Source organism: Harpegnathos saltator, unplaced genomic scaffold (assembly GCF_003227715.2).
Source record: "Harpegnathos saltator strain DR-91 unplaced genomic scaffold, Hsal_v8.6 scaffold627, whole genome shotgun sequence".
NCBI classification, from domain to species: domain Eukaryota; kingdom Metazoa; phylum Arthropoda; class Insecta; order Hymenoptera; family Formicidae; genus Harpegnathos; species Harpegnathos saltator.
In genome coordinates this window covers 261,177-288,519 of record NW_020230457.1, presented here as the reverse complement: position 1 = coordinate 288,519, position 27,343 = coordinate 261,177, and the positions used below count along the sequence as shown (strand labels likewise).

The 27,343-nt window shown below is 43.0% G+C and overlaps 4 protein-coding genes across 7 annotated transcripts in view; 1 reads left to right on the top strand and 3 right to left on the bottom strand.

Moving 5' to 3' along the window:
* The first annotated feature begins 41 nt into the window (after positions 1 to 41).
* Positions 42 to 22,234, top strand: capt (adenylyl cyclase-associated protein 1). 4 transcript variants are annotated; one of them, XM_011147990.3, is made up of 9 exons: positions 3,615 to 5,954; positions 6,445 to 6,672; positions 7,822 to 8,185; positions 8,276 to 8,560; positions 8,646 to 8,890; positions 9,009 to 9,187; positions 11,420 to 11,623; positions 20,275 to 20,418; positions 20,523 to 22,234. In XM_011147990.3, exons 1-9 carry the CDS (start codon positions 5,201 to 5,203, stop codon positions 20,604 to 20,606), a joined length of 2,487 nt encoding a protein of 828 aa, XP_011146292.1. In that variant the 5' UTR covers positions 3,615 to 5,200; the 3' UTR covers positions 20,607 to 22,234. The 4 variants fall into 4 exon arrangements, with proteins under 4 accessions (XP_011146294.1, XP_011146292.1, XP_025160343.1 ...); XM_025304558.1 differs by having other exon boundaries at positions 5,849 to 6,032; positions 20,523 to 22,109; XM_011147992.3 differs by lacking the exons at positions 3,615 to 5,954; positions 6,445 to 6,672 and adding an exon at positions 42 to 221 and having other exon boundaries at positions 20,523 to 22,109.
* Positions 11,822 to 16,494, bottom strand: LOC109504219 (uncharacterized). Its single transcript, XM_019843226.2, has 2 exons — positions 16,192 to 16,494; positions 11,822 to 14,952 (listed from the first exon to the last, which is right to left on the bottom strand). The coding sequence occupies exons 1-2, from the start codon at positions 16,444 to 16,446 to the stop codon at positions 11,959 to 11,961; spliced, it is 3,249 nt and encodes a 1,082-aa protein (XP_019698785.1). The 5' UTR covers positions 16,447 to 16,494; the 3' UTR covers positions 11,822 to 11,958.
* Positions 16,680 to 17,953, bottom strand: LOC109504220 (uncharacterized). The gene is made up of 4 exons (XM_019843227.2): positions 17,684 to 17,953; positions 17,432 to 17,565; positions 17,032 to 17,315; positions 16,680 to 16,913 (listed from the first exon to the last, which is right to left on the bottom strand). The coding sequence occupies exons 1-4, from the start codon at positions 17,697 to 17,699 to the stop codon at positions 16,718 to 16,720; spliced, it is 630 nt and encodes a 209-aa protein (XP_019698786.1). The 5' UTR covers positions 17,700 to 17,953; the 3' UTR covers positions 16,680 to 16,717.
* An 858-nt stretch (positions 22,235 to 23,092) lies between the features above and the next one.
* LOC105187277 (uncharacterized) overlaps positions 23,093 to 27,343 on the bottom strand; it is a 31,163-nt gene continuing 26,912 nt past the window's right edge. The window contains exons 11-13 of the mRNA XM_011147994.3: positions 26,237 to 26,514; positions 25,807 to 26,001; positions 23,093 to 23,851 (exon numbers count right to left, since the gene is read on the bottom strand). Of these exons, the coding sequence (XP_011146296.1) occupies positions 23,607 to 23,851; positions 25,807 to 26,001; positions 26,237 to 26,514 (718 nt within the window). The 3' untranslated portion in view covers positions 23,093 to 23,606. The remainder of the gene's footprint in view (positions 23,852 to 25,806; positions 26,002 to 26,236; positions 26,515 to 27,343) is intronic.

Sequence of the window (27,343 nt, the reverse complement as noted above, 5' to 3'; positions counted from 1 at the left end):
CCGCCGCGTCGCCGTCGCCAAGTCGAGCTAAGTGGAGAACGGTGTGTACTTCCGGCATCCGGCAAACGGCACGGCAAACGGCAAACGCCCCAAGTGTATCGCACGCTAGTATCGTCGGGTCGGGATTTCTGCGTACGACAGATCGCCCTTGGCTGTCCTCGTCGATCCTGCGAAGGAAGGACCGTGTGCGGCGGCGAGTTGCGTGGAAATTTTCGCTCACGGTGAGTGGACAACGCCGTTTACTCGCGGCGACGACGAACGTCGTCGCGACCGCGACAGGGCATCGAGCAGAGCACCGCTCTGCCGAAGGCTCCTCCTCGACTCATCGCCGGAGGAATCGTCACGTCAATACGCGCGACCGCTCGCGAGTGCGTTCGTCGCTCCGGTACACGCTGGCAAATCGTCCGCGAGCGATTCTTGGTTATCCGCCGCCGCGTTCCGGCTTCGGCGTTCCTCCGCGTGAGTCACGCACCTCCATCTGACGTTTGACGTCGGTGACGTATCACCGCGCCGTCGGCGCGACGGGTAACCCGTCGGGCCGACAGCCGCCGTTTCGATCTTTCAGTGTGTCCTGCAAAGTGCAATTCCTCCGTTTCCCGCGGAGTCTGTCCTCTTCCAGCTTCCTCTTCCCGTGACTTTCCTCCGGTCATCTTGCCTTTCCGCAGGATGTCATGACGTGATCATCCGACGTCAGCTACAGGAAGTGTCTTACGGTGTGTAGCTAAACCGCCGGACGAGCTTTAGATTTTTCAAGATTTTTTATTCGGACTTGACAGCACTCAGCCTTTGCTTCTCTTTTGAAGGTTTTTGCGAAAAAGGGAGAGACGGATCTGATTTTAGAAAAGGGAGAAACGATTCCGAATATTGCGATTTCCGAAAAGGACGGAATTAGAGGGAGACTGCAAAGCTGCTGATTTACGCGCGAATTCGCTGCTTCGCCTCGTCACTGACACGTCCCTGAGATTCGATCGAGAGAGATTAAGATTCAGCCGCTCGCACGGTCTAGATCGGCTCTCGATCCGTTATCATCATTCATTAGTCATACCCCGCCGTTCCATCGAGTCGCACGCGTTTCACGTCGCTTCGAGCCGGCCGAGTTCCTTTCCTCTCTTCCGAGCGAAGAGTCTCCGGTGCGAATCACGTCGAAGGGAAGGCAACGAGATGCCGGGCGAGGAAAAGCGTAGGAAAAGAAAGAGCGAGTCGGCGATCCTGCCGGAGGCTTATAGGAACCTGTTGCACTTATGGCAAAATCGTAAGTTGCTGCTGCGAGCGCGAGAGACGAGTAACGTGCCGTTGATTCTCCCGAGATCTCAAATGTCCGCCCTGAAAATCCGCGATAATTTCTGCCGACGAGGCGCACGCGTTCGAGTGATCGCTGCAGCTCGACTATAAACGTGCTGAAAACCGCCTGACGCGGCGGAAGCGAAGAAGCTGCTCCTTGTGGCGCGTTCGTCTGCGTTTCGTCGCTCCGCTCGGCGAGATGTTGAGTTGGTGCTTAATTCCGCAGCGTTTACTTCCCGACGGAAGTTTGTCTAAGAGAAGAAGGATTTTTTGTTATGTTTCGTACATCACATTGTTTTAAAGCCCTAGTCCTGCTCTAAGAGACTCTAAAGTGACGTGTGAAACATTATGAACTTCTGTTCGAACATTTCTATTGAGATCTAAAATGAGATTTCCGAAAAATTTCCCTATTATTGAGAAAATAAATAATGATATTTCAATTGAGAAAAATAGAAAAAACTTTTCTATTTTCCACATGACTTAATTGAAACATCATTATTCATTTTTTCGTGTGATATCTTAATTGAGGTATCATATGAAACAACTGGGATTTCATATGAAAAATTTTTTAGAAACTTCACTTTAAATCTCAATAGAAATTAAAAGAAATAAGAAATGATATTTCAATTGGGACATCATATGAATGATCATATGAAAATGAAAGTAATTATATTTCATACAGTTGAGAAAAATAGAAAAACTTTTTTATTTTTCATATCTCAATTGAAATATCACTACTAATTTTTCATATGATATCTCTCAATTGAGAGATATCATATGAAACAATTGGGATCTCATATGGGAAATTTTTTTTTAATTTTATTTCAGATCTTAATAGAAATTTAAAAAGATAATCAATGATATTTCTATTGAGATATCACATGAAAAATCATATGAAAAAATAAGTAATGATATATAAAGATATTTCAATTAATTATAAATAAAGATATTTCAATTTAGAAAAATAGAAAAGCTTTTTATTTTTCACATGATATCTCAATTGAAATATCAATACTTATTTTTTCAGAAGAATCCTAATTGAGATATCATATGAAACAAGTGAGATCTTACATGGGAAATTTTTTTAGAAATTCTATTTTAAATCTCAATGGAAATTTTAGAAAATGGAAATTATGAAACAACTGGGATTTCATATGAGAAATTTTTTGGAAATTCCATTTTAGATCTGAATAAAAATTTAAAAACATAAGTAACGATATTCCAAATCAGAAAAATAGGAAAAGTTTTTGTATTTTTCACTTGACATCTCAATTGAAATATCATTATTCATTTTTTCATGTGATATCTCAATTGAGATATGAAATAACTGGGATCTCATATGGGAAATTTTTTGGAAATTCCATTTTAGACCCCAATAGAAATTTTAAAAAATAACTAATGATATTTCAATTAGAAAAGTTGTTTTATTTTCCACATGATATTTCGATTGAAATATCATTATTCATTTTTCATATGATATCTCAATTGAGATATCACATGAAATAATTGAGATCTCATATGAGAAATTTTTTGGAAATTCCATTTTAGACCTCAATAGAAATTTAAAAAAATAAGTAATGATATTTCAGTTAAGAAAAGTAGAGAAGCTGCTTTTTTATATTTCGATTGAAATATTATTACTCATTTTTTCATACGATATCTCAATTGAGATATCATATGAAACAACTGGGATCTCATATGGGAAATTTTTTGGAAATTCCATTTTAGACCTCAATAGAAATTTAAAAAAATAATTAATGATATCTCAGTTAAGGAAAGTAGAAAAGTTGTTTTTTTATATTTCGATTGAAATATTATTACTCATTTTTTCATACGATATCTTAATTGAGATATATGAAACAACTGGGATCTCATATGGGAAATTTTTTGGAAATTCCATTTTAGACCTCAATAGAAATTTTGAAAAATAAGTAATTATATTTCAGTTAAGAAAAGTAGAGAAGCTGTTTTTTTATATTTCAATTGAAATATTGTTACTCATTTTTTCATATCTCAATTGAGATACCATATGAAACAACTGGGATCTCGGGACAACAGGAAATTTTCCGGAAATCTCATTTTAGATGTCAATAGAAATTTATCAGTAGGGAAAATTTCCTTTCTTCTCGGACAGACTTCCGCTACAACTTCGAAATTATGCATCAGGCCGATATTTCAGCCAGTTCCAGCGGATAAATGTACACAGCATGATTTCGGCTCTCGTCCGACCAGCGGCAGCACTCGCTGGTGGGGACCCGGGCGAGGTGTGACGAGGTGAAGGCGCGGCGCGGCGCGGCGAGGTGAGACGACGCGGCGCGATGCGACGCACCGCGCCGGTCGAAACTGGGAACGTCGGACCGGGGCGTCGGGACGTTATCCAGCCGCCGCCTTTGCCTCCGCCTTCCTCGTCAGCCTTCTCCTCGCCGGTTCTCCCGTTGCTCGTCCCGGTGGTCCCGCCGCGTTCCTCCTTATCCCCCCTTATCTTCCTTCCTCGCAAAAAAGTTCTCCGCGAAACGCCGCCAAAGTTTTCTCTTCCGACTTCTTCGCCGACTTGCCAAAGCTTCCGCCTGCCTTTTTCCGCCTAGATTACACACACACAAGTGCACTTTTGCCGGCTTTTGCGCATCTCTCGTCATCACGCCGGGACGGCTGCGGGCGTGCGGCGACTGACACCGTGAGATGGGACGAACGTCCCTCCTGCGGCGCGGCCGAGTGCTCCAGGACTCTCGATTATCCGCCTCGGTGCCTGAGTAAAGTGCGCCGAGAGAGTGTCACCGATAAGCGGCGGCTCTTCATCCCCCGATCTGCGCGATTGAATTCTTTTCAGTGAATAACGAGCGTCCCGGGGAGAATACTTTCCCGAGTGTCCTTTAGTAATCAAGCAAAGATCGCGCATAGTCCTCGGCCGAGAGGTCGCGGGGTCTCCTGGAAGCGCGTCGTTGTTGCCTGCGGAATCGCAACCCAAGCTCGCCGAGTTTTGCGTTTCAAACGCGCTCCTGCGACCGTTCCCAAGAGGGGCGGGATTTTATTGGTGGATTCGAAGCGCGCTACGGCAGCTTCATCCGTTAAGTTTGACCTCCCATATTTATCGCCGGGCTGTCTATTAAAGCGTCCCGAGGCGACCGCGGATCGTGCAGTCGCGAGCAAGCTGTTAGTTAAGCAGGAATCACATTTGCGCGACAAGCGAGTGAGCCGGAGTCGTGCAGCAGCGTCTAATGTGAAGCAACAATCGCCACCCTGCACTCTTTTATGCACATTGACGAGCGAGAGCGAGTTGCCCGACGCATCACCGGGAGACTCCCCTCGTGAAGAGAGAAGCTAGACGAGAGGGACGAGAAAAGCGGCGGCTCACACACGAAGTAAGAAACACGTCGCCAAGGTCGCGGATGACGAGATTGTTGGATCTATCGAGTTTTATATTGTTCGCGTCTGTTGAATTTCCTGTAGGAGTTTACCGAGAAACGCGTGTTCCTTGTTGAAGAGAACTCGGTCAAGCATATTTATTTGTTCCGTCGAGTTTTACCTTGCGTGCGAACGTAAAATACAAGTTTTACATTGAGCTGACGAGTGCGTCTCGCACCGAGAGAGGGAGAGAGAGAGAGAGAGAGTCGACCGCACCGAATTTTTATACCGGACAGTGACTGTTAGATTTGCCGCAAGCTCATCAGGATCAGCTAGCTCGTGAGATTTCGCGATATTAATTTAGAAGAGAATTTACGTGCTCGCGAGAGGCAAGAGCGTTTTTTTCATCGATTTTGTGAGGACATCGCGACCGAGCGAGTAAACGACTAGGCCGTTAGAGACGAATAAGCGATATCAAGGACGAGAGGATACGGCGGCCGCGTGAGAGACATAACAACAAGCCGACGACAATACTTGAGAGACGAGATATCGCAGATAAACAAAGCAAAGCCGAGCAATGTTCAAGTGCTGCAGGTGTACCAGCTCGAAGGGGTCGCAATCGAACACCGACTCCGACTCGAACGACACTCCGACGTCATCGCGGAAGATGATAGAGAAGGTGGACGACGAGACGGGGACGTCGCCGAAGGCGGTTAAAGCGAACGGCGACGTACCGCGAGCGGAAGAAACGGAGGAGGCCGAGAAGGTCGAGGAAGTTCCGGTGGAGGAGTCGGCTCTCCTTGCAACCGACGCCCCGGCTCTTCCTGCTCCGGAAGAGTCCCCGTCCGAGCAACAGGAAGCTGAAGGAAGCGAGGACAAAGCAGCTTCGAAGGCGGCAGAGGCCGAGGTAAACAAAGCCGAGGTGAGTCCCGAGGAGAAAAGTCCAGAGTCGGGCGCGGCGGGAGAGGAAGCGACTCTCCAGATCGATGAACACGAAGACGTGAAACTCGTGAAGGAGATCTCGTCGCTCGCCACTGCCGTGATGAAGGAAATCGAGCGGGTGGTCGAGGAAGGCCCCCGGGACGAGGAGCAAAGCAGCGAGAAGACGAGCGCTCCCACCGGCGAGAAAGCCGAGGCGAGTGATGATGGTCCCGTCGGGGACCAGGCGGAGGGTGATGCTGCCGAGGCGAAAGTCCTGACCTGCGCCGCCAAGACGAATCTTTACTGCGACGCGGGCTACATAGAGAGGACGGTCGACGACGGGGCGGACGACGAGGGCGACGACTCGGTTTTCGAGGGCGAAAGCGACGCGGCTGACAAGGCGCAACCAGGTACGGCACCACCCGTCAACTTCGCTGGTGTCGTGGATGCGCTGGCCGTTTGTTTTATAACTGAGGACAATTAACGAGGTAACGCGTGATGTGGCAGTCGACCAGTTCAATGTTGCGTCCTCGTCCACCCAAAGAATCGAGTGAGAAGATTGTCGCGCGCGCGCGGTCGCCTCGCGAAGAAGCTCCCTCGAGATCGCTCGCGATCTCCGGGACTTTATCCCGAGGGCGACCGCTGGAGGGTGCGTCTTCGAGTCTCTGACGATTCCACTCGTAGTATACATTCGCGACCGAGAACCTGTCGATACCTCCGGCGCGTCGTGATCGATAATTCGACTTCGAAAGACACCAGAGACCAAGAGTTTAAGAGCTCGCGATGGGCGGGAAGGGGGGAGAACAGGGTGGAGCGCGCGGCTCGAGAAGCCGCGAGACAAGTCTCTCTGTTTGCCCGGCGCGACCTTTCGACGTATTGTGACGTGTGTCGTTTCCGTAGCTGGCCTGCTCTCCGATTGGGCGACGCAGCAACACGATCTTCTGGAGAAGAGCTCCGGCGAGCACGTGCGAGAAGGATGCAGCGGCATGCAGGAACCGCCGGCGACGCCGGTAGCTCGCGACGAGCTCGCCCTGAGGCGGCACAGATTCTTCTCCGAGTTGTTGCAAGTCGCGCAGAACACGGAGCACAGAGTGAGGTTCGACCCACTAGGACCGAGGGTGCACACCGGTTAGGGCTCGCCTATCAATTTCCAACCGCCCCGAGTCCCCTCTGTGCGCGCCTGCTGCATGAACCGAAGTAGCCGGCCCTCTTCGTTGTCCGCGCCGACGACGAGTGTATCGATAGTCGCCGCTTTCCCGGCATCTCGTGGACGTCTCAGTTCGTTTCTTCAGCAACTGAAGAAGCAGACTGAGTTTGGTCCTCGGGAGGAGTCGCTTGCTGAAGAAGCAAACTGAGTTTGGTCCTCAGGAGGAGTTGCTGAAGAAGCAAACTGAGTTTGGTCCTCAGGTCGCCGTCCTCGCGGGGAAAGCGAACTCGGCAGCTGAGAGGTCGGAAAGAACCGGCCTGAGCCGAGCACTTATTTCTACGTGATGCTTAGATCTTGAAATGTACGGTCGTGTTCCTCTCGAAACCGCTAATATCGCTCGCGATTATGTTACGTGTGAATCACACACTCGCCGCGCGTATTTATGTATACTTCCCGCACGATGTTGGCGGTTTCTCTAATAATAGTTTGGAGTGTTCTCGCACGCCGGACGTCATCTCAGCTGTCTTTCAGTTTGTCGCGAATTTTCGGAAAGTCCAGTGGTGCCCTGCGCCGCGTCGCGCTTGCGGTGTCCCGTCGCGATCGCGGGATTCCTCCAGGACCTGGGCGATAAGTATCGTCAGTAGTACTTGTTGTTGGCTCCTCCGACAGGCGGAACGTGTGTGTCGATGCAATGGCATACGCAATGTTCCTGACGCGACGCAGCGTTATGTTGCGCTAACGTGACTATATTTAGCACATTACGCGTTCTATAATTAGCGTTCCAAGTACTCGACGAGGCTTCGTCCGAAGTTTCCAGAGATTTTCGGCGGTTCCCTCGGCGGAAAAGCCCGCCTCCCTCTTTGTGTCGTCGCGGTGGCACCAGCCACGCCTGCAAGATAACGTTAACGTGGTGGATTTTTCTACAGACGGGAAAGATATCCGTGCTTTCCCGAAAAGCACGAGCATCCGAGATCAAGTCCGAAACTTGAAGTATCTTGATGCATGTTTTCCTCTGGCGATATCGAGAGCCTTCGACGATGTCGTGTTGAATACAGAACGAGCGGTTGACGTCAACCATCGGAAATGTAATGTACTCACCAATGGTTTCATGATTTCATGTCGCGTTCCAGGTTGCGGTGAGGTCAGCGACAGGGACGAGTATCTGGAGCAGTTGGTGAACCGGCTGGAGGACGTGACAAGGAGGCTTGAGAAAGTGCCGGTACCTTCGTCGGTCCAAACTCAAGAGACTTCCGTGCAAGTACCTTCGCCAAAGTCCACGCCGGCAAGAAACAGCTCGTCCACGCAGGACTCGCCGCAATCATCGTCGGATTCGATTTGTTCGAGCGAACGAATAATCCCAGAGCAGTCCGCAAGCATGTCCGTAGCCGGGTTCGAAGACCTCTTAGCCGGGCCGGTGAAGGAGTACCTAGAATTAAGTCAGAAGATCGGCGGCGACGTAGCCGCTCACAGCAAACTCGTTGAGAAAGCTTTCCAGTTAGTGATGCCTTCGTTTTATATCCCAGCCATGAAGCCAAGCGCCGCGCGTATATCATGCACAGGTTGAACGTTCCTGCTTGATTTCAGGTTTCAGCTGCAGTTTATACACACGGCGGCGAGCCGTGCAGCACCGGCGAACCAGTCGGAGCATGTGGCTCTGCTCGAGCCCATGTCCGCGCAAATCCAGCGGATTCAGGAGTTCCGCGAGAAGAATCGTGGCTCCCCGTTCTTCAATCATCTGTCGGCGATCAGCGAAAGTATCCCCGCTCTGGGATGGGTCGCGGTATCGCCCACGCCAGCTCCGTACGTTAAGGAGATGAATGACGCCGGCCAGTTTTATACTAATCGCGTGTTGAAGGATTGGAAAGAGAAGTAAGCTTTTGTCAGATAAGGAATAATAGTTCTGCGATTTTGTGGAGGGAAGAGCAGTTTGCGAAGATATACCTTCTGTTCGCAGAGACAAAATGCATATAGACTGGTGTAAAGCGTGGGTACAAACGTTGACCGATCTGCAGCAGTATGTCCGTCAACATCACACGACAGGCTTAGTGTGGGGAAAAACTGGCGCCGCACCAGCAGGCATCCCGCCTCCGCCACCTCCGTCGATGCCAATCGGAGACATCATCGCACCACTATCCATGATCAACGACGACAGGAGCGCTCTTTTCGCTCAGATCAATCAGGGAGAAGATATCACGAAGAGTGAGAATATTTCTTTACGTCGATTTTTAAACGATCAGGCTCATTCTCGATTAGCTGATTAACCGATCACATTGATGACAATTTTCATCTTGATCGATCCAATGTCTGTGTGTCGTAGATTTGAAGAAAGTCACTTCGGACATGCAGACGCATAAAAATCCTTCCCTGAGATCCGGACCCGCGCCATTCAAGGCGCCAGCAATCGCCAGCGTGACGCCGATGAAGAATGTGTTACCGGCGAACGCGCCTATCGACAAACCATCCGTATTTACCAGAGACGGCAAGAAATGGCTCGTGGTGGGTAGTTAACTTTTCATAATCTGCATCTGTACAAGAAGAGAAAAATATCATTTTATTAATGCGCGATTATTCGGTTTCCTTCTTTTAATGGTTACCTTCGACAAAGAATATTTTCTTCGAAATATTCTCTTAAAATGTATTTATCGCAAATTTGAAAAAAGGTTTCAAATGTCAATTAAATATGAAAAATATTTAAATTTTAGGAAATATATTCAAAAGAGAAAAATTTATTCTATCTCTTCAAGAATTTTATAATATTATTAAAATATCATTCTACTAATGCGATTATATTCCATTTCCTTCTTTCAATGGTTATTTCCGACAAAGAATATTTTATTTATAATCTCGTAAGTCTCTTTGTAGTCTCTTAAAATGTATTTGTCGCAAATCTGAGAAAAGTTTTTAAATATTAAATAAATATGAAAAGTATGTAAATTTTAGAAAATATATTCAAAAGAAATATTTATTTTCTTCAAGAATTTTATAATATTAAAATATCGTTTTATTAGTGCAATTATTCGATTTTCTTTTTCTAATGATTATTTTAACCAAAAATATTTTCTTTGCAATAGTCTTTTAAAATATTTGTCGCAAATTTGAAAAAAGTTGTCAAGTGTCAACTAAATATCCTAATTTTAAAAAATATATCCAAAAAATAAATTCCAAAAGAAAAGTATGCAAATTTCAAGAAATATATTCGAAAGAAAAATTTATTTATTCTCTCTTATCAAAAATTTTATAATATTATTAAAATATCATTCTATTAGTGCAATTATTCAATTTATTTCTTTTAACGGTTATTTTCAACGATGAATATTTTCCTCGTAATTTCGTAAGTCTTTTCGTACCCAGACCGCACATATGTCCAAAACTGGGACATAAGACGTCTTTAAGACATCTTTAAGTCGTCTTTAAGATGTCTGAAAATAAGACATCTTTAAGTCGACTTAAAGACATCTTAAAGACGTCTTATGTCCCAGTTTTGGATATTGTGCTGCCTGGGTAGTCTCTTAAAATGTGTTTATCACAAATCTGAGAAAAGTTTTCAAATGTTAAATAAATATGAAAAATATCCAAATGTTAGAAGATATATTCAAAAGAAAAATTTATTCTCTCTTTTCAAGAATTTTATAATATTAAAATATTTTAATAGTGCGATTATTCAATTTCTTTCTTTTAATAGATACCTTCGGCAAAGAATATTTTCTTCGTAATAGTCTCTTAAAATGTATTTATCGCAAGTCTGAGAAAAGTTTTCAAATATTAAATAAATATGGAAAGTATTCAAATTTCAGGAAATATATTTAAAAGAAAAATTTGTTCTCTCTTTTCAGGAATTTTATAATATTATTATTTTTAATATTATTAAAATATTATTCTACTAATGCAATTATATTTGGTTTTATTTTTTCAGTAGGTATCTTCAACAAAGAATATTTTCTTTACATAACAATCTCTTAAAATAAATTTATCACAAATTTAAGAAAGGTTTTCAAATGTTAAGTAAATATGAAAAGTATCCAAATTTTAGAAAATATATTTAAAAGAAAAATTTATCTTCTCTCTTCAAGAATTTTATAATTATAACATTATAATATTATTATAATATATTATTAAAATATCATTCTACTAATGCAATTATTTAGTTTTCTTCTTTTAATGGTTACTTTGACAAAGAATATTTTCTTCATAATAGTTTCTTAAAACAAATTTATCACAAATTTGAGAAAAGTTTTCAAATGTTAAGTAAATATGAAAAGTATCAAAATTTTAGAAAATATATTTGAAAGAAAAATTTATTTTCTTTCTTCAAGAATTTTATGACACTTGTACTTTATAGAAAAATTCTCTAGGGAAAATAAACCAAACTTTTATTTTAATTTAATATTCTTGGTTTTTTGAAACACTAAACTTACTTCAGAATGTATTTTGATTGAATCTGATGCTGATGATAAACTTGTGATAGTTTATCATCAGCACCAGATAGGTTTGCGATTATATAAAATTATAAAATGCTTGAAGAATAAGTATATAATAATATAGAAATAATAATATAGAAAGTATATAATAATATAGAATAAGTATATAATATTTATTTGATTGCAGCATATGTTTTTCTTGAAGAATATCTTGAAAGGAAAATAGAAGAAGCAATGTACATTTTTTCCAAGACAGAGATACAAGACAAGAAAAGACACAACTCTTTACAACTTTCTCTACCTGTTGCAGGAGTACCAGAAAGGCGAGAATTTAATGATCGACAACGCGGAAATGAACAATGTGGTTTACATATTTCGATGCCAAGACAGCACACTCACCGTCAAGGGCAAGGTGAATTCCGTCGTGATGGATTCCTGCCGCAAATCGTCCATCGTATTCGATTCCCTCGTGTCCAGTATCGAGTTCGTCAATTGTCAAAGTGTACAAATGCAGGTACGTACTGCCACACTTTCCATCACTCGCTTACTTACTTACTCTCTCAAACGAGACCCCTTGTAGTCAGATACAAGGTCGTGCTTAACAAGGTACAAGTCACTTCACCGAGTGCAAAAACGAAGGAGCTCACTCTCCTGTGCCGCGAGAAACCACTCTTCTTCTCCCTCGCTGTTCCTCTTAACTCCAGAATACCAGATAACACTTAGTCTGAGCAATCGCAAGCCCGTTTATTCGACAAAAAATGTACTCTTACAAAAGAATCCGGCGAGTAAAAGACAAATATCCGCGAGACAAGCGAGACGGAGATGACGCGCGCGTCGTGGTTAATCAGCTCAGCGCAGGTCGCTCATCGATGTGCATGTATCAGTGATGGAAGGTTTCGCGGTCACTTCCTTCTCCATCTTCTCGACGGCGGCAGCCTGCGGTTCTGCTTTAAGCTCCGGCGAATTCGTCGCGGAGCCGGCGTTCTTTGTTCTCAAGATGAACGAACTCGCCGGACGGCTCTCCCGTGAGTCATCACTCGTCGTTATGGAAATAATGGTCAACGTCTTAGGAGCTGTATTCCCCAGGCGCTCCGTTATCATCATGTCCGATCTGCCATCGCACGTAAATCTCTTATGCTTATCTGCGCGCCCCTTATCAGTTCCCGGAGCTTCTGACCTTAGACCATCGGAAAAGATCCGTGTACTATTCGTTGCCGTTATATTACCGTCTCTGTGCGTAGCCGCGCTGTTCTCCTCCACGACTTCCTCCCGGTTCTTCGCTGTGCTCGCTTTAGTCAAACTGAACGCGACCTCCTCCGTGCCTGAACCTTCGTCTATCGGCATGCTGCTCCTTCCTCGCGCAGCTTCCTCGTCGGCCGCGTATCTCCTCGCACAGACATTTTCTCTCCACAGCATCGTCAGCGGGCTCCTCGTGGGACTCCTCGCGCTCGTCTGTTGTCTCATTCGAGCCGCCTCCAAACGATTTCTCAGGATCGGTATGCATGATCTAGCGGAGAGTCCTTGCGACAGCAGGACGGACCTGGACGGCGTCGCCGACTGTGACTCACTCTCACTCTTCGTGCACTCGTCCTCGCCGTCGCGTGACTTGGCGTCAGACTGACGCAATATCCTGCGGATGCGCTCCAAAGTGTCACGCTGCGTGAGCGACGAGTGCGACCTCTTCGGGCGTAGGCTGATGTTCAACTTCTTGCTTGAACCAGCTATCAGAGACACGTCGCTCTTGGCTTTGCCCCGGGAACTCGCCCGCTGGGAGCGTCTCGCTTCCGAGCGCTGCTTCATGCGGGGCGGTGAGTTCGCCGCGTTCACTTCAGGCTCGCGCAGGTTCAGCGCATTCAACGTCTCGTTTCTCATCGGCGGCGAAGAAGACAATGACCACTTCCCGGGATCGCAGGTGACACCGTCGCTCTCCCTCGCTTCCCTATACGCTGAGTAGTCGCGTTTCGATTGGTCAGCAACGGAATTCGGGTCGACAAATGTCGTTGAAGAGCATTCTATATTCGCAAGCGGCTCGCTTGGCGTGGAAACGCGTCTTCGGCCTTTTAGGACTCCGTCTTCGCTGTTCTTGAATTTGTGAGCCTCGTCCGGGCATCGGGTGGAGGAGTCGCCCTCGATCGGACCCTGAAGAGCCTTGAGCGCCTTGAAGATCGCTCTGTTTTGGCTGTGAAGGAAAACATCCATGTAATTCCTGATGTTCCTCAAGCGGTCCAGTATGAGACCCTCCAGCTCGAGCATCACCGGCAGCCGCTTGCCGACCGCGTCGTCGCCATCTTCCAGCGGATCTTGCCGCTCCATATCGACCGGTATCACGATTGAGATGACTTTCTCGTAGATCGGCGGCTCCAACGACAGCGTCGCGCTGCTCTCGACCTGCTCGTCGTCGGCGAGCGCCAGGTCGCAGATGCTGAAGTACTCGGACGGTGTCTCGCGGGCGAACTCGTCGTCGCCCTCGTCGTCGCGACGCGCCAGAACGCTCGCGTCTCGCAGGTCTTTTCGTTGCTTCATCTCCAAGCGGACGTAACGTCGATCGAACTTCCTATGGACGGCGTCGACAACCGGTCTCTCCGTCTCGATGTTCACCAGCATCGCCGGCAGGTTATCCTTGCTCGCGACTTGCGCCCCATACCCCGCCGGTGGTTCCTTCGCGACGTTGTCCTTTTCCGTGCCGCGTGTCAGGCTCCTCTTCTCGGACTCCACTCGCGTCAGCAGGGCCCGCTTGAAGAGCAGCGCCTCTCGCAGCAGCAACGCCGTCGACTGGCTCTCCCGACCGCTTCTCAGAGAAATCTTGCTTCGACTACTGCTTCGAGATACCACCAGACTGCTCTCTTGGTATCGTTCTCTGTCGAGTGTGTCGCTAATCTTCTCGGTGGCGGTTGCTCTCGTCGAAGGTGCTCCACATTTCTTCACCTCGACGTCCTCGGACGACGAGGCGCATTCTGTCTTTTCCGACATCGCCGCGGCGTTCTGTTCTGCGAGGTCGAAGGAAACGCTCGCCCTCGTTGCGTTCGCGCCGCCCTGCGATCTCGATTTCATGTCCCGTTCTCGCACATCTCTCTCGCCTTGTTCTTCAGGATTCCTCGACTCGCGTGAAATCGCACTGTAGACAGGCGGAAGCCGCTTCCAACCACCCGCGAGGGCCGCAAGGTCACTCGCGCAGGCGGCTCGCTGTGCATTAAGCTGACTGTACTCTTTGAAACGAATATTCCGCAGGGTTACGTCGCTGGAGTACTGGTACGTCTTGGCAGACATGTTCGACGAGCACTCGGCCACGGAGGATGAGCTCTCATCCGCGCGGTCGAACTTGAAGTAGTCGCAGCTGGCCGCGATCGGGCGTCGTGTACGCGGTGAAGCTCGCCTCAAGCCGCTTCCAGGACTCGCGTGGACTTTCTCCCCCTCGAGCTCCTCGATCTTGGAGGCGAGCGCGTCGATGGCACCAATCACCGAAGTCTGGTCCGGCGGCTTCCGCCTCTCCGAGGGCTGACTCGTGTTCTCGTACATCCGCAGCACGTTGTGTAAGCTTTGAAGCCTCCTTCGAACCGCGTACAAAGTTTCCCGGGACGCTCGCGCCTTGCGGGTTGCCGGCTCGTCCGTCAGGAGACCCTGAAGAAGTTCCCGCGGGAACGCGAGATCGTTGTTCGCCACTGCTACGGCGTCGGAGGATGCGTCTGCGTCGCTTCGTCGGTGCACTTGCTCCACGTCCTCCGTATTTTCGTCGTTCGCCACTTCTCTCACGTGCCCTTGCACACCGCTCGTGTCCTTTCTTCTCGGTTCTTCCTCGCGAGCAGCGTCCGACGTCTTCCGCTTCTCCGCCGTGAGCGAAGCTGGCTAAGAGTGCAAGATTGATAATTCTATATGTGAAATTAATGCGATTTTTCGTGCGAATACGATTTTCACATGAATAATTTTAATACGCAAATATATATAATTAAGATATGTAAGTGTAACTTTACACATATGAAATTAGCAATTTTACAAATTAATAATTTTTAAAATTAGTAATTTTACGCAAGTAAAATTATATTTATGTGTCGTAATTGCATATTTGCGTATTTAATTCTAAAATTGATAATTTATATCAAAATTATTTACATTTAAAATTAATAATTTTATATTAAAAATTGACAAAAATTTTACATTTGAAGTCGACAGTTTTACATTTAAAATCATCAATTTCACATTTCAAACTGGCAATTTCACATTTCAAATCAGCAATTTCATGTTTCAAAAATCGATAATTTAATATTTCAAATCAATTTCACATTTCAAATCGACAATTTCATATTTCAAATCGACTTCATATTTAAAATCGGAAAATTTATATTAAAAATCGACAATTTTACATTCAAAATCAACAATTTGAATCGTTTAAAATCGATAATTTCACATTTTTAATCGACAATTTTACATTCAAAATTAACAATTTTAAATCGTTTAAAATCGATAATTTCACATTTTTAATGGACAATTTGATATTTCAAAAGCCGATAATTTCATATTCCAAATCGACTTCCGATTTAAAATCGGAAATTTTACATTTAAAATCGACAATTTTACATTCAAGATCAAGAATTTTACGTCTAAAGTCGACAATTTTCAGCATTTCAACTCGACAATTTCATATTTCAAATCGGCAATTTCATATTTCAAGTCGACAATTTCACATTTCAGAAATTGACAATTTCATATTTCAAATCGACTTCACATTTAAAATCGACAATTTCATATTTCAAATCTGCTTCACATTTAAAATCGGAAATTTTACACTTAAAATCGAGAATTTTATACCACAAGTCAACAATTTCACATTTCAAATTGGCAATTTCACATTTCAAATCGACAATTTCATACTTAAGATCAACTTCGCAGTCAAAATCACAACAATTTTATATTTCAAATTGATTTCACATTTAAAACTGGAAGTTATACATTAAAAATCAACAATTTCACATTTCAAACATTTCGACAATTTTACGCTCGAAATAGACAGCTCCAGATTTAAAATTGATAATTTTACATCCGTGAAAGAAACAAGAAGCAATTTACAGGAGGATCGGAAAAATTCACCTGTCCGTTCGCGTGCGCATCTGTCAAGGAAGACACTCTCCTCTCCGACGAGTGACTCGACGGACGTATTGAGTAACGTTCGTCGTCGCGTCGCAGTTCTTTGAGAAACGACTTGCACCTGTGCACGGTGTTCGTGAAATCTTGGCACGGGTTGAACTTGGCGTTCGACGCGGTCGAGACGGACTCGCCGTGCCGCGTTGAGAGCGTCCTCGAGGATCGACGGTTGCGCTCGTCTACCAGAGGTAGAAGCTGCATGTTCTTCCGATGTTGCAACGTAAGATCACCGCTCTTGGAGAGGTCGCTTCCCCCGGCACTCGCGTTCCTCGGACGGGAAGTTCTTGAACACAGGCTGTCGGCAGGAACGGATCGGGTCGGTTATCGAGAGAAGAAGCGTAGCACGACATTTCCAGCATGTCGTGTGGACACTAGCTGTTCCTCGTGGCGAAAAGCGTCAAGGAAGAACACGCCAGCATTATCGACAGTAGGCTGATTGAGAGTTAAAGCGAGGCGATCGGCCAATATATTCCTAATTTTTGTACTTGACAGACTGGTCACTGGTAGACTTTGAGGTTTCAATGCTGCTGCAGTCTGTTGATAAATTACCGCGTTGAGTACGATGCGCAGCAGCACGTTCGTGTCTTGCCTCGAAGAAATCGGGCAGTCCTGCTGCGGATGGGCCGTGGACGTTCGCACGAGGAGCATACATATCGCTCTGCGAAGGACTGAAGCAAACGTAGTTTCACCATGCAGTGGATGTGAAGACACTAGACTGCTCTATCTTGCAGTCGACTCACTGAGAAGGTCCATTATCTGTCTGACACTTCCCGCTCCTTTACGTACCTCAGCAGCACGTGCTTTATCCAGCTTTTACGGTCAAGCGGGTTGGACAAGGTCATCCTGATCTTCTGCAACTTCTTCGGGTTTAAACTGTAGATTTCGTGCGGCAACGGCCACGTCCCGTACTGCACCTTGTACGTTAAGACGTTCACCTTCAACTCCAGGTCGTGGATTTTATATCCGACTTTGCTCAGCATCTGTCTGCTCCTGATGCTGTTGTCCACGTGCTTACTTCTGCGAGACTTTGCACAGAAGAGTATCGTGGAAATGATGGCTATCGCCAGGGCCTACGGGGAGAGACAGTTCATTCGCTTGAGACCTCCGCAGGCACAAGATTCAACTTAGAGTGATAATGCAGCGAATGGAAGTGGAGAGGGGGGGAGTGTCATCCTTTCTCACGTACCCATGTCATCCCTTCCTTCGCTAAGAAGTCCACGACGTCGGATACTATCTCGAACCATAAATAATTCGTCACTGCGGTCGCGCACTCCTTCCAACTCGCCTCGCACATTGGCTGTACACCTTCGAAATTTCCACCTGCGGGAAAGTTTGTAGTTTCCGGGTGATTCAGTGAACAGGCAGGCTTTCCAACGCGTGGACCACCGTTATGTATCCGACAGCGGTTGACACGTTGGAACAGTAAGAGCGAACTTACCGAGCTTCCACGGCATTTTCCAACCCGCGAGATGTGCGTCTGGACGGTTATTAACACAGACAAACGGCGCGTATAAAATTCGAGGAGCTGTCAGATTCTACATCTTCCATTACCGATACATGTTCAGCGCGGCCAGCGAGAGCTCCGATCGTGCGCGCGGCAATTGTTATTTTGCGAAACCCGAGGACCGAGGATGGAGAAATCGGGTTTCATCTCGGTGAATTCAATAATATCCGGCGCTACAAGTGCGTAACAGGCATGAAAAAAATTAATTTACACTTGTATCTATATAAAGAAATATTATATATCTATACAGAATTATGGATCTTTATGTGGATATTATACAGGGTGAGGAAAAAGTCCCGGACCGGTAAAATATCTCGGAAATCAAGCATTTTAGAAAAAAATGTTTCGGACAAAAGTTGTATGATTTCAAGGGGAATATAAAACAACTATATCATTTTGTTCACTCATAACACCATTTTCGAGATACTCACTGATCATTACTTTTCTTAAATGGAAACCCTAATTTTTTATTATACTATCTTTTTCTACCGATTAATTGAAACAACTTTTGTCTGAAACATTTTTTTATTTGCCTAATATTTTTTGAGATATTCAAGAAAAACTTGATAACTTTTTCAATATTTAACTTACGATATCTCGCTATTTGTCGAAAGAAAAAGTGCTAGCGGACTTTTTTGTTCTATTTAATCTCAAGAATATATTGTTACAATAGCACTCTGACTTGTTAATTTGATGATTTTAAAATTTCCAAAAGTTTCAAAAGTTAACAAAAGTCAGGGCGTTATTATAACAATATATTCTTGAGATTAAATAGAGCAAAAAAGTCTTTCTCTTCCGACAAATTAGCAAGATATTGTGAGTTAAATATTGAAAAAGTTATGAAATTTTCCTTAAATATCTCAAAACATATTAGGCCAATAAAAAAATGTTTCAGACAAAAGTTGTTCAAATTAATTGCTACAAAAAGATGATGTGATAAAAAATTGGAGTTTCCATTTAAGAAAATCCATTTAATGATCAGTGAATATCTCAAAAGTGGTGCCATTTGTAAACAAAATAATATAGTTATTTTATGCCCTCTTTGAAATCATGCGACTTTTGTTCGAAACATTTCTAAAATGCTTGGTTTTCGAAATATTTTACCGGTCCGGGACCTTTTCTTCACTCTGTATAGATGTAATTATACAGGATGTCCGCGGTCTTCTGGAAAAATTGTGAAGATTAATCAGATCAGTCCGAGAAGAAAAGTAACTCAAGCAGAACAGAAAATCATGATGACGTCAAAATGATTAGGAAAATTCTTTTTTTTTTCCATCATGATTCGGTCATTTTGATGTCATCGTGATTTTCTGTTCTGTCGGGGCAAGTACCATCTTGCAAAAATTGCAATAATTATTAAGTTATTGATGATTAATAATTAATGATCAATTATTGGAAATGCCTACGTATAGAGGACCTTTTAATTGATAATTTGAAAATTTGCGTACTTATTTGCAAAATAGTAAGGGATTTTTTTGTTTAGAATGGCTTAATCTACAATTGATAGCTATTGTGTCTAACGATAGATATGAACATATCGAACTTTGAACCTTGAATCTTGAACCTGTCACTAGGCACAATAGCTGTTATAATAATTGTAGGTTAGGTCATTCTGAATATAAAAAAATTATCATGTTGCAAATAAGTACGCAAATTTTCAAATTATCAATTAAAAGAGCTTCTAGGTGTGGTCATTTTCAATCATTAATAACTATTGTGATCAATAACTATTGCGATTTTTGCGATAAAACTTAATAGCTATTGCGACTTTTGCAAAATGGCGTTTGACTTTTAGTCTTAGTTTAATCCATTTAATCTTCATAACTTTTTAAAAGATCCCGGACATCCTGTATATTTATGTAAAAATCTATGCCTATATAATTCTCTCTCTCCCTCTCTCTCTTTCTATATATATATATATATATATAATTTATTATATTATAAACACATATACACAGTGTCCCAAACCATCTGTCTTAATCGAATATCTCGAAAATTGAGCGCAGCAGACAAAAATATTCCGGACAAAAGTTGTATTATTTTAACATATTCATCAAATGGCGATACTCGTATGACGCTGAGAGCAGTTACGGAAATTTCAAGGTGAACTTTAAAATCTTAAATGAAAACCCTCTGTTTTTCATGACATTATCCTTTTCTACCAACTAATTTGGACAACTTTTGTTTGAAATATTTTTTTTATTTGCCCGATATTTCTTAAGATATTTAAGAAAAACTTCTTCAATATTTGGCTTACAATATCTCGGTAATTATTTGTTGGAAAAGAAAATGGTACTAAACTCTTTTATTTTCTATTTAATCTCAAGAATATGCTGTTACAGTAGAATGCCTTAACTTTTGTTATCTTGATGACATTTGGAAATTTCATATAAAGCTATTCTTATATCTTCAAATATAAACTCGACAAAATTGTTTTCCGACTTCAATTCATGCATCGTTAACTTATCTGCGAGTTGCATCAGAATCATAACAGCTGGCAGTAATCTCATGTGCACCTTCTACAGGTCCTCGGAAAAGTACCCACAATCTCGATCGACAAAACGGACGGCTGCCAAATGTATCTGAGCGCAGACTCTCTTGACGTGGAGCTCATCACCAGCAAATCTAGCGAAATGAACGTCATGGTGCCCAAGGCCAATGGAGATTACGTAAGAATTAATTTAGCAGTTTACGAGACTTGGAGTAACTTGCGAATATTACTCTTACGCGGTCTCGTGCGACTGCGCTATACAATGTGTGTCTCGTGTTGCAGGCTGAATATCCAGTGCCAGAACAATTTAAAACCACCATCAGTCACAACGGTCTTAGCACCACGGCCATCGATTCACTCGGTTAAGAGCGCGTTTAAACCACGATAATGCATAGCCTACGCATCTCTCCTTAACAGCATAACTCACTAGAGATATCGTCGTCCAAGAGACATTATCAATTTATTCATATTCTTACTATTATTATTTATTGTCTTCTTGTGGATAGTGCGTAGCTAAGGGAGGAAAAAAAAAGACAGGTCACCTGATACTATATGTTTTGCTTGCAACGTATGACGGAATTACTTCGATCGTACGCGAGACTGCGCGCGCGTCTAACGAACATCGATAATAAATTATACGCATCGGCGGTACGCAGTCGCAGTGATAAGCGGTAATAATGTATTCACTAAAGTATTGCTTGAAAAGAAATCTTCTGTCGTCTGAGAGTATCTTCTAAATCATTAAATTCGTCGGGGGACGTGAATTCTTCATCGACTCACCGACCCCAATTCAGACATCTTGAATCAAGATGGTCGACTTTCGCGAAGACCGCACTGAGCTCCTTTAACGACTGTAATATATATATAATATATATATATATATATATAATTATACGTACCAATAGTGAAGTCCGGATTATTGGGCGAACAATTTTCTTTCTTAAATATTATACATCTCCATGTGCGACCAGGTACTCGCATATCGAGATCGTGAGGGAGGGAGACGCTGCGATGGTGTGTTATGCATGGTATGGACAAAAGTTTTATCGTCTTCGAGTCGCTCTTTTATACATTTACACCATTTTCTATCGTACACAGAGAACTTTTGCTCAAACCTGTCGGTCGCACAGAACACTCGCCCCGATCACACCGGGCGAGACGAGCGTTGTACACATATATAGCTAGCAGAGAACGAGATTACTAGGCCTCCGAGCGTCACTCGTGGATGGTGTCAGACACCGTCGTCTCAATAGTTCGATATTGCTTTACTTCCACTGAAACACTAAACTGCGCTGTCGAGAGTTGAGCATCGTACGACATATACCTAGAAACGGGGAACTCCGCATGATCGACCACGTGAATTGGAGTCTAACGGATAACGCGATGTTGTTTATATAACGAAAGTACTCGTTAGTGCCAGAGTATCACGCGAATAAAGCACACACCGTATGGTGAGAGAGAGAGAGAGAGATAGAGAGATAGATAGATAGAGAGACAGAGAGAGAGAGAGAGAGAGAGAGAGAGAGAGAGAGAGAGAGAGAGAGAGAGAGAGAGAGAGAGGAAGAAACGTATCTACGCGCGAAGACGAACAACGGCGGCAAGCATCGCAGACATCGCAAGCAGGCAAACCGTCTTGGCAAACCGTTTGTCCGTATCGCACAATTCACTGTAACAAACTGTAACGTCATTATTTAATCTAGACTATTTTTAACTTAACAATAGCATCGTGAGGAGACACACCGTCATTTACAAGCGCTTTTTTGTTTAAATGTCGATTATATACAATATAATCACTATTTTCCGTTATAGGTATAATTTTTGGTGATGAGTCTGACTAATAAATCTAATAAAGTGAAGTTATATATATCATCCAGAGCGTGTTCTCTCTGACTTGACATTTCTCTTTCAGCCACGATTTTCTACACAGGGTGTCCCATTTTAAATGAGCCGGGCAAAAATCTCGAGAAATATGAAGGACACTAAGAAACATTTCAGGGGAAAGTTGTTTGGTTAAATTATTATAAATAATGGTTTCAAATGGGACATAAAACAACTATATTATTTTGTTTACAGATGGCGGCACTTTCGAGATATTATTCACTGATCACTTTCCTTAAACGGAAAACGTGTCTGTATGTGTGATCGATTTATATATATAATATATATAATAATTATATAGAATGTCCGGGATCTTTTGGGAAACGAAAAATTGCGAAGATCAATCAGATCAAACTGAAAAGAAAAGTTAGGCACCATTTTGCAAAAATCGCAATAGTTATTAAGTTATTAATAATTGGAAATAACCACATCTAGAGGTTCTCATTTATCGATCTTGTAACAATATATTCTTGAGACCAAATAGAGTGAAAAAGCCTAGCACCACTTTTTCTTCCGATAAAGCAAAATATCCAAAATTAAATACTGAAGAAGTTACCAAGTTTTCCTTAAATATTTCAAAAAATATTAGACAAGTAAAAAAATGTTTCAGACAAAAGTTGTACAGATTAATTGGTAGAAAAAGATGCTGTAGTAAAAAATTGGGATTTCCATTTAAGAAAAGTGATGATCAGTGAATATTTCGAAAGTGGCGCCATCTGTAAACAAAATAATATAGTTGTTTTATGCCCTCTTTGAAACCATACAACTTTTGTCTGAAACGTTTCTCGGTATCTCATATTTTTCGAGATTTTTACCTGGCTCATTTAAAATGGGACACCCTGTATGTACGCTGCAGTACCGTGTATGCGTGCGCGCGCGCGTGTGTGTGTATGTGTGTGTGTACGTGCGTGCGTGCGTGCGTAACTACGGTCTCGTTTGTCCGATTATAAAATTGGTGCAATGAAAAGATACGGTTCTCATAAAAGGAATGTATTTGTCGTGTCACATCGCGTTCTCTCCCATAAATCTTCACATCAATTCCACGTTAAGTCTAGTCACGTGACACGGAGAATCGCGACGTTTCGACGAAGGGGTCAAACTATTCGACTTTTCATCGAGGAACTGGAATATCTCATTATGTTTCGTCGCTTTCAGCGTTTATGTAAATAATCTACAGACGGGAAAATGTGCCGCTTGCTTGACAATCACACTTGCGGAGCAATCTGGAGGAAAGGATCGCATAACAATCTAGATCCAGTTTCGCTACTTAATGTACTTGAAATTCACCCTATTTGTGCGCTGCGGATGCGCGTTGTCTTACAATAATCAACAAGTATTGTTCCCTAGACAGAAGAACGCGGAACGCTCTATCACATCTTTGCAACGTTAATAAGACTATACATACATACTTATCGGATCGCTATCGTCGTCTAAATCGCGTTCGCGCTTTCATTCCGTCGATATACACATCATGTCAGTCTTGTATCATCACAAAGTCGCGGGGCAATCTCGCTCGTCGCTACCGTCCGAGCATTCAAGAAATCCGTTGCAGACGCGTGACTTCGGCAAACATTCGCCGAGGGGGCACCTGTGACCTTTGCAGAACGCCACCGCAGACAGCTGGATATCCTTCTGCGTGACAACGCTGTCGATGTAGTCGAGGAAGTGAAAGATCTTGGTATAGACACCAGGCCGCTCCCGTCGCCCGCAGCCGTAGCCGTTGGACGTGATACCTGAAGCAAGTTTTAGGGTTTCGTTCTTTCCGGACGATTTGCACGTCGTTCTGTTTCTTCTTGTCTTATTATAGATTTGTATTAATCCTTTGTCGCACATTTTTTTCTAACGCATATAATTTTGTGAAACTTGTTACTCGGGGATTTTTAAGATCGTTGAATACACATCCGATGTGAAAAATACATCTAAAATGGCGGGTCCAATATGGCGGACGAAATTTAAAAAATCAGCGAATTCGCTTGAAATTTGTTATTTAACCCTTTAAGGACCGAGCTAAATCCATAAAAAGGGCTTGAAGTCCCAAATATTAAAATCCGTCGTTGAAAATCTGTACATGAGGGGTTTTAGTGATGCTGAATACGAATTTCATGTTAAATTCCCAAAATTCAAGATATTTCTGATAATTTCATACAAAATAGATCGTACAAAATTGCATTTTCGACATTCATCACTTTTTTTGTTTGATTTGAAAAGATCGGCAACTATGAAACTTACGAAATGCTTGTTATAACTTATAGTGATCCATCATGTTCCAATTGTAAATTTTGGTTTCAACAATTCAAAACGGTGATTTCAATTTGAGTGACAAAGAACGTACTGGTCAACCAAAAAAATTCGAAGATTCTGAGTCGCAAGCACTACTGAATGAAAACACCGCTCAAACGGAAAAACAATTCACCGGACAACTCAACAATTCGATAAATCAACAATTTCTAAACGCCTACACGCCATGGGAAAAGTTCAAAAGGAAGGCAAATGGGTTCCACATGAATCGAGTGAAAGTGCCATTGCAAGTCGTTTGAATATCGCTATGTCTTTGCTTGCCAGACAGAAAAAAAGAGTAATTTGTGGCGAATTGTAACTGGAGATGAAAAGTGGATTTATTTTGATAATCCAAAGCGAAAAAATCATGGGTTGATCCAAGATAACCATCAACATCGACACCATTCACGGTCCCGAAGCAATGCTCTGTATTTGGTGGGATATGGAAGGTGTGGTGTACTATGAGCTCCTAAAATCGAATGAAACAGTTACGGGGGAGCGATACCAGCAACGATCGAACAAATTGAATGATGAATTGATGCAAAAAAGGCCAGCGATAGCCAGCAATAGACGCAGGGTGATTCTTTTGCACGATAATGTTCGTTCACATATTGCTTCAATCGTTAAACAAACATTGCTAGAGCTCAAATGGAAAATCCTTCTGCACCCAGCGTACTCTTCAGACCTAGCACCATCTGATTACCACCTATCCCAATCGATATAACACGCTTTGGCAGGTACACACTTCAATAATTACGAGAATATGCAAAAATGGGCGTCTGATTGGATTGCTTCGAAAGACAGATCGTTCTAACGTCGCGGAATCGCTTTGTTACCAGGAAGATGGGAAAAAGTCGCAGCTAACGACGGCAAATATTTCGATTGATGTAAATTCAACCGTCAATCAATTCTTTAAAATAAAGATAAAAAAATTAACAAAATAAGACCAGAATTAATTCAACCTTCTAACAACTAAAACCCTAGTAGCATACTTCATTGGCGTTACATTGATGTTGCATTGGCTACAGTGACATAAATTGGGGTTACATCGGCCCAGTGTATCCCAATATACAGCCAATATTGGTTAGATATCAAATTACAAGATATGGCCAATATTGCATAGTATTTTTATATCAATATTGACTTACATTGGGACTACATTGGCCCAATGTATCCCAATATGCAACTAATATTGGTTAGACATTAAATTACAATATATCGCCAATATTGCATAGCATTGTTACACCAATATTGACTTATATTGAAGTTACATTGGCCAATATTGGGGGCCCAATTTGTAGCCAATATTGGCCCAACAATATGTGCTACTAGGGAACGTGATTTTATATTTCAGCGATTTACCGCTGACGCAAACGTGACTTCACTTTGTTGATGCAACGGATGTTATTACCTTGCAATATGTATCGGTTTTCAGATAAGCACACCAATGGTCCCCCACTGTCTCCTAAGCACGCATCCTTCTCTCCGTTCCGTAATCCCGCGCAGAGCATTCCGGACGTTATCCTGTACAGCGGCAAGAACAGAGTCTTTCGTCGGCAGTCCTCCGTCGAAATGACTGGTAATTCCACTTCTTGCAGTGTATCCGCTGTCAAATGCAAATGGAATGCTATATATTGATGGAACTTGTAACTTACGCTAGGTAATTATTATCTTCGGGTACCATCGGTCGTAGTCAGAACGCAGTTCTAAGTGCGCAGAGGATTCACGCGAACTCCTGGCCGCACTTTGCGCGCTTAAATCTACGTCCTGGCGCGTCTTGGCCCGCGCTTCTCTCCCGAAATCTGATAACGATCAAAACGGTACGTCATTATTCCACTTACGAAACACTCTGTTGATCTCGAACAATTGTCCCCATCCCGTTATGATGCAGACTGTCCCGGTACTGACCGGATTCGCGGGCAGACAAACCGGCCTTATGTAATCACTGAATGTAACCGGCCTCTCGAGCCGCAACACAGCTATGTCATTTACGAATCCGTTATCAACGTAGTCCGGGTGTAACGATATGTAATCCAACCGCAAGAGCTGCTCATACGGACTGCGGAAGCTCTCCCTGCGAGTCGCGCCGATTCTCGCTACCCAATAGTCGTTTTGCGCGCTGCACAAAAGCAAAAGTGCGACAAGCGTTTAAATTAGATTGTTATGTTAAAACTATGAAACGATAGATAAAGATATACCAGGTATTTCAGACCACCCGGGTCACCCGATTGTTTCGTTAATGCGACATTTTAGAGAAAAATATTTCAGACAAAAGTTGTAGGGCTTCAAAGGATCTATTTACTGACGCTGTGAATTTGACCTTGGGTTAACCTTGAAAAGTCCAGTCAAGATCAACATAAAAATCTTAAATGGATACCCCAATTTTTTATTACATCATCTTTTTCTAGCAATTAATTTGAACAACTTTTGTCTGAAACATTTTTTTATTTACTTAATTTTTTGAGATATTTAAGGAAAACTTGATAACTTTTTCAATATTTAACTTACAATATCTCGCTAACTATTTGTCAGAAGAAAAAGTGGTATTAGACTTTTTTGCTCTATTTAGTCTCAAGAATATATTGTTCCAATAGCGCCCTGAATTTGGTTAATTTGATGATTTTGAAATTTCCAAAAATCAGCAACTTATTAAGTTATTAATGATTGAAAATGACCACATCCAGAGGCTCTTTTAATTGATAACTTGAAAATTTGTATACTTATTTGCAAAATGGTAAAGGACTTTTTTGTTCAGAATGATCTACAATTATATAATGGTTATCGTGCTTAGCGACAGGTTCAAAGTTCAGGGTTCAAAGTTCAATATACTCACATCTATCACTAGGCAGAATAGCCATCATATAATTGTAGATTAAGTAATTCTGAACAAAAAAGTTCTTATTTTATAAATAAGTACGCAAATTTTTAAATTATCAATTAAAAGAGAT

Bases quoted from the DNA above. Each gene is read 5' to 3' on its own strand.
- LOC109504220 (XM_019843227.2), bottom strand. The intron at 17,316-17,431 runs GTACGTGAGAAA...CTCTCCCCGTAG, and splicing joins CGAAGGAAGGGATGACATGG to GCCCTGGCGATAGCCATCAT. The intron at 16,914-17,031 runs GTACGTAAAGGA...CGTTTGCTTCAG, and splicing joins ATAAAGCACGTGCTGCTGAG to TCCTTCGCAGAGCGATATGT.
- LOC109504219 (XM_019843226.2), bottom strand. From the start codon at position 16,446: ATGCAGCTTCTACCTCTGGTAGACGAGCGCAACCGTCGATCCTCGAGG. The intron at 14,953-16,191 runs GTGAATTTTTCC...TTGCACTCTTAG, and splicing joins ATGCGCACGCGAACGGACAG to CCAGCTTCGCTCACGGCGGA.
- capt (XM_011147990.3), top strand. From the start codon at position 5,201: ATGTTCAAGTGCTGCAGGTGTACCAGCTCGAAGGGGTCGCAATCGAAC. The intron at 11,624-20,274 runs GTACGTACTGCC...CACCTTCTACAG, and splicing joins GTCAAAGTGTACAAATGCAG to GTCCTCGGAAAAGTACCCAC. The intron at 20,419-20,522 runs GTAAGAATTAAT...CTCGTGTTGCAG, and splicing joins CCAAGGCCAATGGAGATTAC to GCTGAATATCCAGTGCCAGA.